This window comes from Talpa europaea, assembly GCF_964194135.1.
Source record: "Talpa europaea genome assembly, chromosome: 7".
Taxonomy (NCBI): domain Eukaryota; kingdom Metazoa; phylum Chordata; class Mammalia; order Eulipotyphla; family Talpidae; genus Talpa; species Talpa europaea.
The window spans coordinates 108571597-108585981 of record NC_140074.1 but is presented as its reverse complement, the minus strand read 5'-3'; the positions used below and the strand labels follow the sequence as shown (position 1 = coordinate 108585981).

Genomic DNA, 14385 nt, shown 5'->3' with positions numbered 1-14385 from the left:
CTTAGGAGAAAGTATTCGGCTTCATCAGGCGGTCTGTGTGAAGAAGAGACAGTTGATAAAGTAGCGTCCTGGGATTTTGTTGAAGCCACACAGAGAACAAATTGCAGCTGTTTGAGGTAGATTTTTATTCAATCCATTGATGGCTCTGTGTATATACATGTGTGTGCATGTATGTGTGTGTTTGTGTGTGAGGGTCTTGCTTTGATGTTGATGGCTGCTGACTGATTAGTGTTTGCTGAAGATTGAGGTGGCGATTTCTTAAAAGAAGACAGAAATTAAGTTTGCTGCATTAATTGACTTATAAAATTTCTGTGTAACATGTGATGTTTGATTATTTTATTCATAATAGAACTTTTTTCAAAATTGGAGTCAGTCATCTCAAACTCTTCTGATTTATTAACTAAGTTTCTTTAATACTCTAAATCCTCTTGTCATTTCAACAATGTTCATAGTATATTGACTATAGGTAGATTTCATCTTAGGAAACCACTTTCATCCAACCAGTTGTTCATAATAAGAATCAAATTTTCATTTGTTGAAGTTGTGTCATGACATTACAGCAAATCAGTCCCATCCTCAAGCTCCAGTTACAATTCTAAGTTCTACCACGTATACAGTTACTTCTCCACTGAAATCTTCGCTCTCTCGAAAGTCCTCTATGAGGTTTGGAATCAACATCTTTCAGGCTTATATTAACTCTGATATTTTGACCTCCTTCTGTGAAATAACAAGTGCTTTTAATGGCATTTAGAATGGTGAATCCTTTCAGGTTTTCCATGACTTTACTGAGATGAGAGGAATCACTAGCAGCAGTAGCTGTGTGACTGTATTCTCAAATAATAAGGCCTGAAATTTGAAATGACTCCTTGATCATGGGGTGTAGAATAAAAGTTGTGTAAGCCTGCATGAAAACATTAATCTCGTCCGTCTTCATCTGTGCTCCTCTTGGGTGACTTGGGCTTTTGTCAAAGTGTGGTAATATTTTGAAAGGAATCTCTTTTCTGAGCAGTAGATCTTAACAGTGGGCTTAACATACTCAGTAAACCATGTTGTAAACAGATGTGCTATCATTCAGACTTTGTTGTTCCTACTTATAGACAGAGTAGATTTGGCATTACTCCTAAGGGTCCTAGGATTTTTAGAATGGTAAATGAGCATTGGCTTTAACTTACAGTCACCTACTACATTAGCCCCTAAATAGAGAGTCAGTATGTACTTTGAAATTTTGAAGCTTGGCATTGCCTTTCTCTAGCTATGAGTCCATGACCACTTCTTCAAATAGAAGCTGTTTCACCAACATTGAAAATCTGGTGTTTAGTGTAGCTACTTTCAAAAATGATCTTAGCGGGCCTCCCCGGTGGCGCAGCGGTTGAGCGCTGGGTTGCGAAGCTGCCGGCGACCTCTGCGGCGCCGGTTCGATCCCCAGCTGCTCCCCGGCCACCGGAGGAGGGTCCCACATGGCGCGCAGACCTCTCCTGCCGCCCGCTGCTCCCCTCAGCAGTGTGCTTCGGTCCTTCTGCCTGCTCTGCTCCCCGCTCTGGCTCTGGTGAATTCTCTCACCCTCCCGCGCTTCTGACTGTACCCAGTGCATGTATAAACCAAACAAACAAATAAATAAATAAATAAAAACATGCCTCTATAAAAAAAAAAAAAAATGATCTTAGCTAGATCTTTTGGATAACTTGTTGCAGCTTCTACATCAGCATTTGTTGCTTCACTTTGCACTTTGACATGATGACTTCTTTCCTCAAAACCCATGAACCAATCTCTGCAAGTTTCAAACTTTTCTTCTGCAGCTTCCCCACCTCTCTCAGCCTCTGTAGAGGGCTCTGATTAGCTTTTGCCTTGAGTGAATGTTATGGGTGTGTTTTCTCTCTGGACTGGTAAAACTTTTTCCATATCAGCATTAAGACTTTTATTTTCTTCTCATTTATTTGTTCACTGTACTAGCAATTTTAATTTCATTGAAGAACTTTTTTTGCATTCACATCTTAGTTAACTGGCAAGGGAGGTCTAGATTTAGGCCTGTCTCGACTTTTGACATGCCTTCTTCACTAAGCCTAATCGTTTTTAGCTTTTGATTAAAGTCAAAGATAAGTGACTTTTACTTGAATACTTACAGGGCATTGTAGGTTTATTAATTGATCTAATTTCAATATTATTGTGTCTTAGGGTAAAGGGAGGCCTGAAAAGAGAGAGATTGGGGACACTGGGTGGTGGACCAGACAGAATACATACAACATTTATCAGTTAAGTTTGCCCTCTTATGTGGCATGGTTTGTGATGCCCCCAAACAATGATAATAATAGTATCAAAGATTGCTGATAAGGGTTCACCATAACATATAATAGAATCAGAAAGTTTGAAATGTTGCAAGAATTGCCAAAATATGACAGAAGAGAAACCAAGTGAGCACACTCTGTTGGAAAAATGGTACCAGTAGACTTGCTAAGTGTGGAGTTGCCACAAACGTTTGATTTTAAAAAATATTGCATCTATAAGAAGCAGTAAAGCAAAGTGCAATAAAATGAGGTATACGTGTATAGTGACAGACTCTCAAATGTTGTTATGTTTTTGCATAGATTAAATGTCCTACCTAAATTCATTAGATTAGACTAAAATTTTAAAAACTCTAGCAGCTCTTTCGAAAGATTGGGGTAAAATTATGGATAGATTAGCTCCTGTTACGTTTTATGATGGTGGGTGAGAAACTACATCTACCTAAGGGAAAAGAAAAAACAAAACTAAACCTGAATGCAGAATTCCGTGATAATCTTTGTTTAAGCTCCATGATAATGCAAAACTCCATCATAATAATTTTCTAAGACAGGCCTCCCCTGGTGGCACAGGCGGTTGAGCGCAGCGCTGTGAAGCTGTCCACAGCCTCTGCAGCGCAGGTTCGATCCTGGCCGGCTGGCGAGAATCCCACATGGCGCAGCAGACCTCTCCTGTCTTCGCCCCGCTGTTCCCCTCAGCAGTGTATTTTAGGCAGACCTCTCCTGTCTTGCCCTGCTGCTCCCCTCAGCAGTATATTTCAGTCAATCTGCCTGTTCTGTTCCCCACTCTTGTCTCTGGTGAATTCTCTCACCCTTCTGCGCATCTGGCCTGTACCCCAGCTCTTGTATGCATAAATAAATAAAACAAAAAAAAAATGTCGAACACAAGGGGTTTGACAAAGTTCCAGTGGCCAAATCTAGTTCACTACCTGTTTTGTATGGCCTGTAGCTGAAAATGATTTCTGTGTTTTTAAAGAGTTGAAAAAAAACAAAAGGGGAGAATATTTTGTGATGTAATGTGAAATTCATATTTTAGTGTCCATAAGAAAAGATTTATTGGAACAGAGCTATATCTGTTCATTTACATAATACCAATGGCTGCTTTTATCCAATTGAGTTTTTGGAACTTAGACTGTATGTCCTGCAGAGCCTAAAATATTTAATTTGATCCTTCATGGGAAAAGTTCCCCAGTCTCTATCTGAGGCCAAGAGAATACTTAACTGAAACTAGGTTTTTTGTTTTTTTTTTTACATTTATTGGATTTTTATCAAGTGCCTCTCTTAATTCTGAACCTTACACATTGGCTTTATTCTTTTTGAAAAATACGAGTTTTAAGTATGTGTATCTAAAATAGTTGAGAGGAAGATGTGCAATGCTTGTTAGTAAACACACGTTTAAATTTAAATTCTTGAGTCTCAAATTGAACTTTTAACTTTAAAAACTTTCTCTCATGTTTCCAGTAATTCCTCCCATACATATAGAGAATTGGTATAAGGTGACTTTGTAAAGTAATAGTTTAATACATATATTTATAATTCTTTACTTTTTTTTAACAATTGCGTTTTGTATTTCAGTTTCCCTCTCTTCCCCCACCTTTCTTCTCAATTTGGTTTTCTTATTTAGTTCTTAAATAAAACTTGAAACAGGCTCTGAATTACCTTATGTGATCTTCTCCTGTCATAGACTATAGGTGATATGGCACACATTGTTAACTGTGTTAGTCAGATAGTTTACTCTCAAATCTAGCTCTACTTTTTCCCTGCAATGTTTTATATTTTACAGGGGTTTGTATTTCCTAGGCTTCCTGTTTGGGTTTTTTTTTGGGCCTGCTTTATTAGTGTATAATTGACAAATAACATTGTATAAAAGGTGTGTAGCATGATTTGATTATGATTTGGTAATTGGAGACAGTAGCAGAAGATTATTCATGAAACTGGGTTTATTTCCTCATTCCTTTTTCGAGCCAGCTCTTGCAATAGCAGTGTGTCCTGTTAGCAGTTGCTTCTTCCATGTTCCCAGTTAACACTGAGCAGGTCTCGCTATGCCTCTGGACCCATCTAAAGCTTATGCAATCTGGTGAGACTACATTTTATTGTCATTTCAGTCTTAGAAGTCATAGATGCTTCCTGCTATTACTAGTCTCTTGTACTTTTTTTTGGGTAACCAATTCTCTCTATAATAAATTTCCTCAGTGTGAAAACTGACTGGCCCCTGATTGATGTGTTGGCTTTTCTTACAAATTCATTAGAAAGGCCTCCTTGTTGGTGAAGAGGTTAAAATTTCAGAGTTATCTAGCTATCTCCAGCCACTGCAACATGAGTTTCATCCCCAGTCAAGGAGCTAACACCCATATGGTGCAGCAGACCTCTCCTGTCCAGCCTGCTGCTCCCCTCAGCCAGTGTATTTCAGTAGATCTCACTGTTCTGCTCCTCACTCTGTCTCTGGTGAATCCTCTCACCCCCACACCTCTGACCTACACCTCAGTTCTATGCATTAAAAAAAAATTCATTAGCGGGCCTCCCCGGTGGCGCAGCGGTTGAGCGCTGGGTTGCGAAGCTGCCTGCGGCCTCTGCAGCACCTGTTTGATCCCCGGCTGCTCCCTGGCCACCAGAGGAGGGTCCCACATGGCGCGCAGACCTCTCCTGCTGCCCGCTGCTCCCCTCAGCAGTGTACTTCGGTCCTTCTGCCTGTTCTGCTCCCCGCTCTGGCTCTGGTGAATTCTCTCACCCTCCCGCATTTCTGACTGTACCCAGTGCATGTATAAACAGAAAAAACAAACAAACAAACAAACAAATAAATAAAACATGCCTCTATTTAAAAAAAAAAAAAAATTCATTAGAAAAAGCTTGCATCATTGGGGCCTCCCCGGTGGCACAGCGGTTGAGCGCTGGGTTGCGAAGCTGCCCGCGGCCTCTGCGGCGCCGGTTCGATCCCCGGCTGCTCCCCGGCCACCAGAGGAGGGTCCCACGTGGCGCGCAGACCTCTCCTGCCGCCCGCTGCTCCCCTCAGCAGTGTACTTCGGTCCTTCTGCCTGCTCTGCTCCCCGCTCTGGCTCTGGTGAATTCTCTCACCCTCCCGTGCTTCTGACTGTACCCAGTGCATGTATAAACAAACAAACAAATAATAAATAAATAAATAAACATGCCTCTATAAAAAAAAAAAAGAAAAGAAAAGAAAAAGCTTGCATCATTACTCAAGCAGTTTTCATGAGTCTGTATGATACTAAGAAATTTAATATATAAACTTCCCCTTTCAAATCCTACTACTTCTCTATAGAAGTGACCATTTGCTGATTAATTGTATTTCTTGTATACCTTTTTTAATTTTCTTCCCAACACGTAAATCTAATTTTGATCTATTTGACAGCTTTTTTTTTTAAGGATTCACTTATTTATACAAGAACCAGGGTACAGGCCAGATGCGTGGGGAGGGTGAGAAGATTTACCAGAGACAGAGCAGGGAACAGAATAGGCAGACTGACAAAATACACTGCTGAGGGGAGCAGTGGATGAGACAGGAGAGGTCTGCCGCATCATGTGGGAATCTCCTTGGCTGGCCTGGATGGAACCAGCACTGTAGAGGCTGCGGATAGCTTCACAGTGCTGCGCTCAACCACCTGTGCCACCAGGGGAGGCCCTGACAGCTTTTTTTAAAAAAAAAATTAATGTGCCTTAGTTTTAGCTCTTTCCATTCTAGTTACTTGTAGATTTGCCTTAATTGTTTTAAAAAAACGGTATTCCACTTAATGGAATTACCATTGTGTTTTTATTCATTCTGGGTTTGCTGGACAAAATTTTTTTGCGTATTCTTAAATTTTGTGTCTGCTAGTAATTTATTAGTTTTTTTTTTTTTAAACACTTTGTCATAGGTGATGTCTTAGGTTCTGGATACACTAACGAATAAGGCTGCACTCTAATGGGATTGGGACAGATAATTACATTTGTCTTTTAAAAAAGTCGATTCTTTTTAAATTTACATTTTAAAAATCCTGACAAGAAAGCAGATAGAACTGGGAGATATGATAGAGTTGTGATAGAGAATTGTGGAGGAGAGGGCTGTTTAAATACTTAAGACTTCAAAAAGATTCTACCAGCTTTACTCCCACTTTTGCATGTTAGATTATTGGCTTCCACCAGGGCCTCCCCTGGAGGCGCAGGCGGTTGAGCACAGCACTGAGCACAGCACTGTGAAGCTGTCCGCAGCCTCTGCAGTGTGGGTTCAATCCCGGCCGGCTGGCAAGAATCCCACATGGCACAGCAGACCTCTCCTGTCTCACCCGCTGCTCCCCTCAGCAGTGCATTTCAGTCAGTCTGCCTGTTCTGTTCCCCACTCTGTCTCTGGTGAGTCCTCGCACTCTCCTGCCCATCTGGCTTGTACCCCGGTTCTTGTATGCAGGAATAAATCTTTAAAAAAAAATTACTTAAAAAAAAAATACTGGCCTCCGTTTGCTTTTGTTTAACTGAAAACTGCCCTTAAAATTCTTTTTTGCCATTATGGTAAGTGGGTACCACAAAACTCTCTTATTTGGCATTAAATATTGTACATTTATTTACATTAGACTTTGTTCTGCTAGAGAGTTCATTAAAAAATTAGCACTTAAGGGACCTCCCCGGTGGCGCAGCAGATTGAGCTCAGTGCTGTGAAGTTGTTCGCAGCCCCTGCAGCTAGGTTTCGATCCCCGGCCAGCCAGGGAGATACCCACATGGCATGGCAGACCTCTCCTGCCTCTCTCACTGCTCCCCTCAGCAGTGTCTTTGGTCTGTCTGCCTGTTCTGTTCCCGCTCTGTCTCTGGTGAATTTTCTCATCCTCCTGCGCCTCTGACTGTACCCCAGTTCTTGTATAAATAAATCTTTTAAAAAAAATTAGCACTTAAGTGGCCTGTAGATCTAAGAGGAATAGAGTGGAAGGGAGAGTGGTAGACTAAATGGGGAAAGGAGAGCATGTAGGAAGGTGGTAGAGGACTGTGGGCACTTTAGTGGTGGGGAAACTGGTGATTGCACCTGAGGGGAGAAATCCTATATTGTGAAAAAATGAACAGTGTTTAAAAACAAAAAGAAAATAAAAATATAACACTTAGCAAGCTACAAAATACAAAATAATGCAATAAATTTCAAATGTTAACATTATAGTTGGAATTTTTTTTTTTTAAATAGAGGCATGTTTTATTTATTTGTTTGTTTGCTTGTTTTGTTTTATACATGCACTGGGTACAGTCAGAAGCGCGGGAGGGTGAGAGAATTCACCAGAGCCAGAGCCAGAGCAGGGAGCAGAGCAGGCAGAAGGACCGAAGTACACTGCTGAGGGGAACAGCGGGCGGCAGGAGAGGTCTGCGCGCCAGGTGGGACCCTCCTCCGGTGTCCGGGGAGCAGCCGGGGAACGAACTGGTGCCACAGAGGCTGCGGGCAGCTTCGCAACCCAGCGCTCAACCACTGCGCCACCGGGGAGGCCCTATAGTTGGAATTTTAATCAATAGGAAAAAGAATAAAGAAATTGTTGAGTTGTGCTTTAAGGACAACTTATTAAAAATTCCTCAAGAAAAAAAAAACACGAAAAATTCCTCAACTTGATTGATTTCTAATATGAAATTCAGTTATTCTATAAAAGAGCCTAACTTTTAAGGAAAAGATCCATGTAGAAGAAAAGGGCTGTGACTTAATGTTACCAAAATTGTAGAGAGAGCCATTGCTATTATTATTTAACATGAATTAATAGTTTTTTACCCTTATAGAAAAGCAAGTGAATATCCCTGTGTACTTTTCACGTTCCTTGTGTACTCAGAATACAAACAAATACTTTACCTCAGGTTAATGGAGATCATATAGCTCCTTAAGTTACTTAGGTAATTTTACCATTTTTGAAATTTTGCTCAGAGCTCAGTACCAGTCTTGAAAATCATTGATGACTCCAAACCCAAACTGCTTTTAAGTAGATTATGTCTACTTAGATCCATTTTGGAAAAATTTTAAAGTACTATTGATTTATTTAAAAATAACAGTAAACTTAGTGCATATTAACAATTAACTTAGTGCATAATATGAATGTAATACTTGAATGGAAGTTAGAGGAGTAGCATTGTTTTATAGTTTTGCAAACCCCTTTGATGTTGAACTTAATAACATAGCTGGAGTCTCACTTGTTTCTCCATTCATTTTATTGTTGTGTATTATCTTGGTTGAAGTATGTGAAAATCCAGCCCTATATATATAACTGCAGTTGGAGAAGGGAACAGTATTTTAATAGGTCTTACAGGTAATTATGAATATTCTTTGATACTACACCCAAATTTGACAAATAGTTGTTTCTTTTTTCTTTTTGTTTTTTTTATTTGTAGAACCAGGGTGTATACCACAGGTGGGAGGGAGGGTGAACCTAATTCACCAGAGACAAAATGGGGAGCAGAACACACAAATTTGTGAAATACACTGCTAAGGACAGTAGCAGGCGAGACAGGAGAGGTCTGCTGTGCCACATGTGGGTTAGCTCCCTGGCCCTGGATTGAGCTCAGGCTGAAGCAGTGATAGCACTGAGACTTAGGCCACCAGGAAAGCCTGACAGATGGTTGTTTCTTAAAGGTTAGTTGCAATATGGAATTTGAAGCCATATTCTTATATTTCACTAAAAACTGAATTTATACATCTTTTGTTATATCATGCATCAGTCAGTTGGAAAAATCATTGAGTTATGCAGATATGAATGTTGGCACATTTTATTGTGTAGTATCAAAACATTGTTTTATAATTTACTTTTCCTTAAAATGGCAAACTCATTGTGTTTATTTTTGAGAACCAAATAACTAAAATTTCTAAATAACCAAATCTGGATTAACCGTAGTTCATCTGTTAAATTTTTTTTAAGATAGATTTATTTATTTATTTATTTATTTATTTATTTATTTATTTATTTATTTATTTAATTTATTTATTTATACAAGAATCGGGGCACAGGCCAGATGTGTGGGAGGGTGAGAGGATTCACCAGAGACAGAGCAGGGAACAGAACAGGCAGACTGATGAAATACACTGCTGAGGGGAGCAGTGGGCATGACAGGAGAGGTCTGCTGTGCCATGTGGGACCGTCGCTGGCTGTCTGCGGATCAAATCAGCGCTGCAGAAGCTGCGGACAGCTTCACAGTGCGGCACTCAACCACGTGTGCCCCCAGGAGAGGCCCTTAAAATTTTTTTTAATTTAAAAGTGGTGTTCCATGAAAAAATGCCTAGTTCAGCTTGTAACTCATGCAGTTAAAGTAGCAAGTGTACTTTGATACGTAGCAAAAATGCTTCATGTGTGCTTCCTGTTATTTTATATACATACATTAAGTATGACATTAGCTGTAGTTTTTCAAAGGTGTCCCATTTTGGGGAATTGAAGTGGCATTGCATGATAACATTGTTTAAGTTTCAGGTACTCATCATTGAAAATAAATGTGTGTATTTTATATTAAGTTCACCTCCAAAAGTCCAACTATATCCTTTCCCATACAATTGTCTCCTCTATCCCCATTTGCCCCCGCTCTGCCCTCCTTCCCTTTTGGTAACCACTAACTGGTCTTACAGTCTAAGAGTTTATTTAGTTATCTGTTTGTTTTCTTTGTATACCACACGAGTGAAATCATATGGTGCTTGTCGTTCTCAATTTGGCTTATTTTGCTAAGCATAATACCCACTAGGCCCATCCATGTTGCAAATGACGGGATTTCATCCCTTTTTATAGCTGAATAGTACTCTATTGTATGTATATACCATATCTTTTTCCTTTTTTTTAAAAGACTTATTAATTTATACATGCAAGAGGTGGGATAGAGGCCAGAGGTTGGGGGGGGTGGGGGGCGGTGAGAGGATTCACCAGAGACAAAGTGGGGAACAAAACAGGCAAAAACAGGCAGATTGAACAGTGGGTGTCAGGAGAGGGGTACTGCACAATGTGGGTTGCTCCCTGGCCGACCATAGATTGAACTCGTGCTGCAGAGGCTGCATATTGCTTTATAGTGCTGAGCTCAACCTCTTGCGCCACCAGGGAGGCCCTCTTTTTTTTTTCTTATATATGTCCTTTATCAGCTAGCTGAGTCTTTTTATATGACTAGTTACTGAATTTTATTGTATTTTTTTTCTGTATTTATTGAGATAATCATATGGTTCTCTTTCTGTTAATATGATTTTAAACTTTTGTTATACCTTTCCTAGGACAAGTCTCATTTGGTCCTTAGCTATTTTCCTTTATTAAGATATCTATTACCTTATCTATTATCCTTTATTAAGAAACTGAAAAAAAAAAGGCAGAGAAAGAAGGCAGGAAACAAGTAGGCATCAGGACTGTATCATTTATTACTGGGTTGAGTTGCTAATATTTTCACGGTTTTATACCTATGTTCTTGAGGATGTTCTGTACTATTTTTCTTTTAATGTTTTTGATTTTGATGTCAGGGTCATAATGGACTTCTGCTGTCTCCTTTTTTTTTTTTATTTTTTATTTTTAAAGATTATTTATTTATTTATTTATACAAGCACTGGGTACAGTCAGAAGCACAGGAGGGTGAGAGAATTCACCAGAGCCAGAGCGGGGAGCAGAGTAGGCAGAAGGACTGAAGCACACTGCTGAGGGGAGCAGCGGGCGGCAGGAGAGGTCTGCGTGCCATGTGGGACCCTCCTCCGGTGGCGGGGGAGCAGCCGGGGATATAGCCAGCGCTGCAGAGGCTGCCAGCAGCTTTGCAACCCGGCGCTCAACCGATGCACCACTGGGGAGGCCCTGCTGTCCCTGTTAGACATAACTCACAGCTCCTGTTTTCCTTGACCACTCTCATGCCTTTTTCCCTACATGTAAAATAAGATGTCCCAAGCTCTATACAAATGGCTGTCCTAGCATATTCCCTCAGTAGTGGGTTCTTTGAAAAAGTGCCTGCCACTGCTTTTGAATACTCTCTTTATTTATCCATTATCTCTCATATAACAAAACCATTCACAAAATAAATTTTAAAATTAAAATACGCTAATGAATACTGAATACTTTAACTCATATACCTCTACATTTTTTTCTAGTTTTCTTGGTTCAAAAAAATAAATCCTTAAATGTCAGTGACTTTGCAAATCTTAAAGGTACATAGTTTTTTGTATACCTTTCAATCTTAAAATAATTAGAATTTTATCTTTGCATTTATTCAGATACTTAAGTATTTAGATTATGTAATGCAGACCATCTTTGGCTATCTAATCACATTAAGTATATAAAATGAGCATGTGATAATTGACTTATGAATTTTTATAACTGCTCTTAGTTTTAGGTCATTAGGTATTTTCCCCCTGTGTAAATTCACATTATTTTATTTTTAAAGTTTTTTTTTTTTTTTTTGGAAAGATTTATTTGCGCATACAAGAACTGGAGTATGGGCTAGAGGTGTGAGGGGTGGGTGAGAGGATTCATGAAAGACAGAGTGGGGAACAGAACAGGCAGACTGACTGAAATACACTGCTGAGGGGAGCAGCGGGCCAGTCAGGAGATGTCTGCTGCGCCATGTGGGTAGTAGCTCCCTGGCGGGGATCGAACTCGTGCTGCAGTGGCTGCAGATAGCTACATAGGTTGCATCTTAACCCCTTGAGCCACCAGGGAGGCCCCCAGATTATTTTACTTTTAGGAGTGTATATGGAAAACATTGATATCTGAAGTGTCTAATAGTGTCTATTTGTGTGTTTGATATGATAGTGATATCATAAGTTTTAAACCTATATTTTAACTTTTCAGGCACAAAAATCTCAAACCAAGAAATCCTGGACAGCAAGGACAAGCACCATCTCTAAGTCAACAACAACAAGTACTTCCTAAGCACAAGACTAATGAAAAGCAAGAAAAGAGTGAAAAACCACAGAAACGTCCCTTGACTCCTTTTCACCATCGTGTGTCTATTAGTGATGATGTTGGCATGGACACAGATTCAGCCAACCAAAGACTTGTAATCTCTGCACCAGACAGTCAAGTGAGATTTTCAAACATCCGAACTAATGATGTAGCAAAAACTCCTCAGATGCAGGGCACCGAAATGGCAAATTCGCCTCAACCACCCCCACTTAGTCCTCACCCATGTGATGTGGTTGATGAAGGAGTGACTAAAACACCTTCAACTCCTCAAAGTCAACATTTTTATCAAATGCCAACACCGGATCCTTTGGTTCCTTCTAAACCAATGGAAGATAGGATAGACAGTTTATCCCAGTCTTTCCCAGCTCAATTTCAGGAAACTGTAGAACCTACAATATATGTTGGTACAGCAGTAAACTTGGAAGAAGATGAAGCTAATATAGCCTGGAAGTATTACAAGGTCCCAAAGAAAAAAGATGTAGAATTTTTACCACCTCAGCTTCCAAGTGATAAATTCAAGGATGATCCAGTTGGACCTTTTGGACAGGAAAGTGTAACATCAGTTACAGAGTATGTATTTTTTCTAATAGTCACTATTATCATTTAAGGGTGGAAATAATGTAAGTTCTTAATACTAGGATTCCAGAATTGGTTTTAGGGTAGGATTTACAATAATAAATCTTTTGAGTATTAATTTTGCATAACTTCTTTACTGTGTTTTTTCCTCAGGGAACCTCTATTATAATGAAATATTTAAGTCAAAAAAAGGGGAGAAAATGATAACACTTACCCATCATTCACCTTAAGGATTTAAGTTGGTCCATCAACCAACTTAAGGATTTTGCATACAGTTAGAACGCGTGTACTATTTTTCTTCTTTCTTCCTTCCACTGTCCTGAATTTGTTATCTATTCTATACATGTAGCTCTAGTTAATTCATTTCAATTGCTTTGTAGTATTTTTTTCTTATGAATACACGATCATTTATCTACTCTCTTGGCAATAGACATGGTGGTGGTGGTTCTACATTTTCCTTGGTACTTGGTATTATGAGACTTTTTGATTAATCTATTACATCAGATGGCATCTTAGGTCTTAATATGTGTTTTCCAGATTCCTAGTGAGGTGTTAAGCAACATTTAAATACTTATTGGATATTTGGATTTTCTCTATTGTGAATTGCCTGTACATAATTTTTAGTCCATTTCTTTTCCATTTCCCCCGAGCTTATTTGCATATTCTGTTAATCTTATATTCGTTGTATGTGCTACAGATAACGTCCTCCATTCTGTGGTTTACTTTCTCAGTTCACTTTATGATCTACTTTGGTCAGAAATAAATTTTTTTTTCAGCTCTTCCTTCACTTTCTATGTTCTAACTACATTTATTGTCCTATAACCCCTTTGCATTTTTATAGGATTTTTATAAGGTGAAAATCAACCACCAAAACAAATATAGTTACTAAAACTGACTATCAGTGCAAGGCCAAGTAGTACCTACTGATTATGTCAATATTTCTTCTAGCAGTCCATCATCAATGGAATCTTTTAAGGTCTTTAAGTTAGTTTTGAAATTTCATAAAAATATATGTGGGTATATATGTTCTGCCCTTGGACTGGGCATTTTAGAGGACTGAGAAAATTCTTTTTCTTGGATAATTCCTCCACTACCCCCACCCCCCAGTTACCTTTGGAAACTATAATTCAGATGGTGAGCTTTTATAGTTTTCCTTTCATTTTTTGTCTCTCTTTTTTCGTCTGTATTTTGGATTCCTTATTTCTTTTAGCTTTTTCTAGATGTCTTAATATTTATTTTTCCTAAACTTAAAAAAATTCTTGTTTAATGCCTTATAATTTTCTTTTTTAAGAATTACTTGTCTTGTTTTGGTCTTTTACTATGTTGCTTCTCACTATAAATACATATATATATATTTTTTAATTATTTTCCTTAAAATTATTTTTCCTCCATATATCTTAGAGTGAGGAAATAAAGGAGCTGATTGGGAATTTTGTTTATAGGCAGAATCTTACTGATTGGGAAGCCTTAACCTGTTTAATACATGTCTTAGTTTAGTGTATGTGTCAGTTTAGAGATTTTGCTTTATGATAATAGACTAGGGGATATTTTGGAGGGGAGGCCTCATCCCTAAAATTCCAGAACGCAACTTGTCAGATTCTGGCTGTCCCAGGTTATTTATTTTCCTTAGAAAAGAAACCTTTCTATCTCTCCATTTTCAGCTTTTTTTAAATTTCTGTCTAGAA

At 39.0% G+C, this 14385-nt stretch overlaps 1 protein-coding gene across 1 annotated transcript in view; it reads left to right on the top strand.

Moving 5' to 3' along the window:
- The window catches only part of MED13 (mediator complex subunit 13), a gene marked incomplete at both ends in the record, with an annotated part of 90395 nt that overhangs the window by 31106 nt on the left and 44904 nt on the right, over positions 1-14385 (top strand). The window contains 2 exons of the mRNA XM_084238229.1: positions 6-116; positions 12011-12694. Coding sequence (XP_084094355.1) covers positions 6-116; positions 12011-12694 — 795 coding nt within the window. The remainder of the gene's footprint in view (positions 1-5; positions 117-12010; positions 12695-14385) is intronic.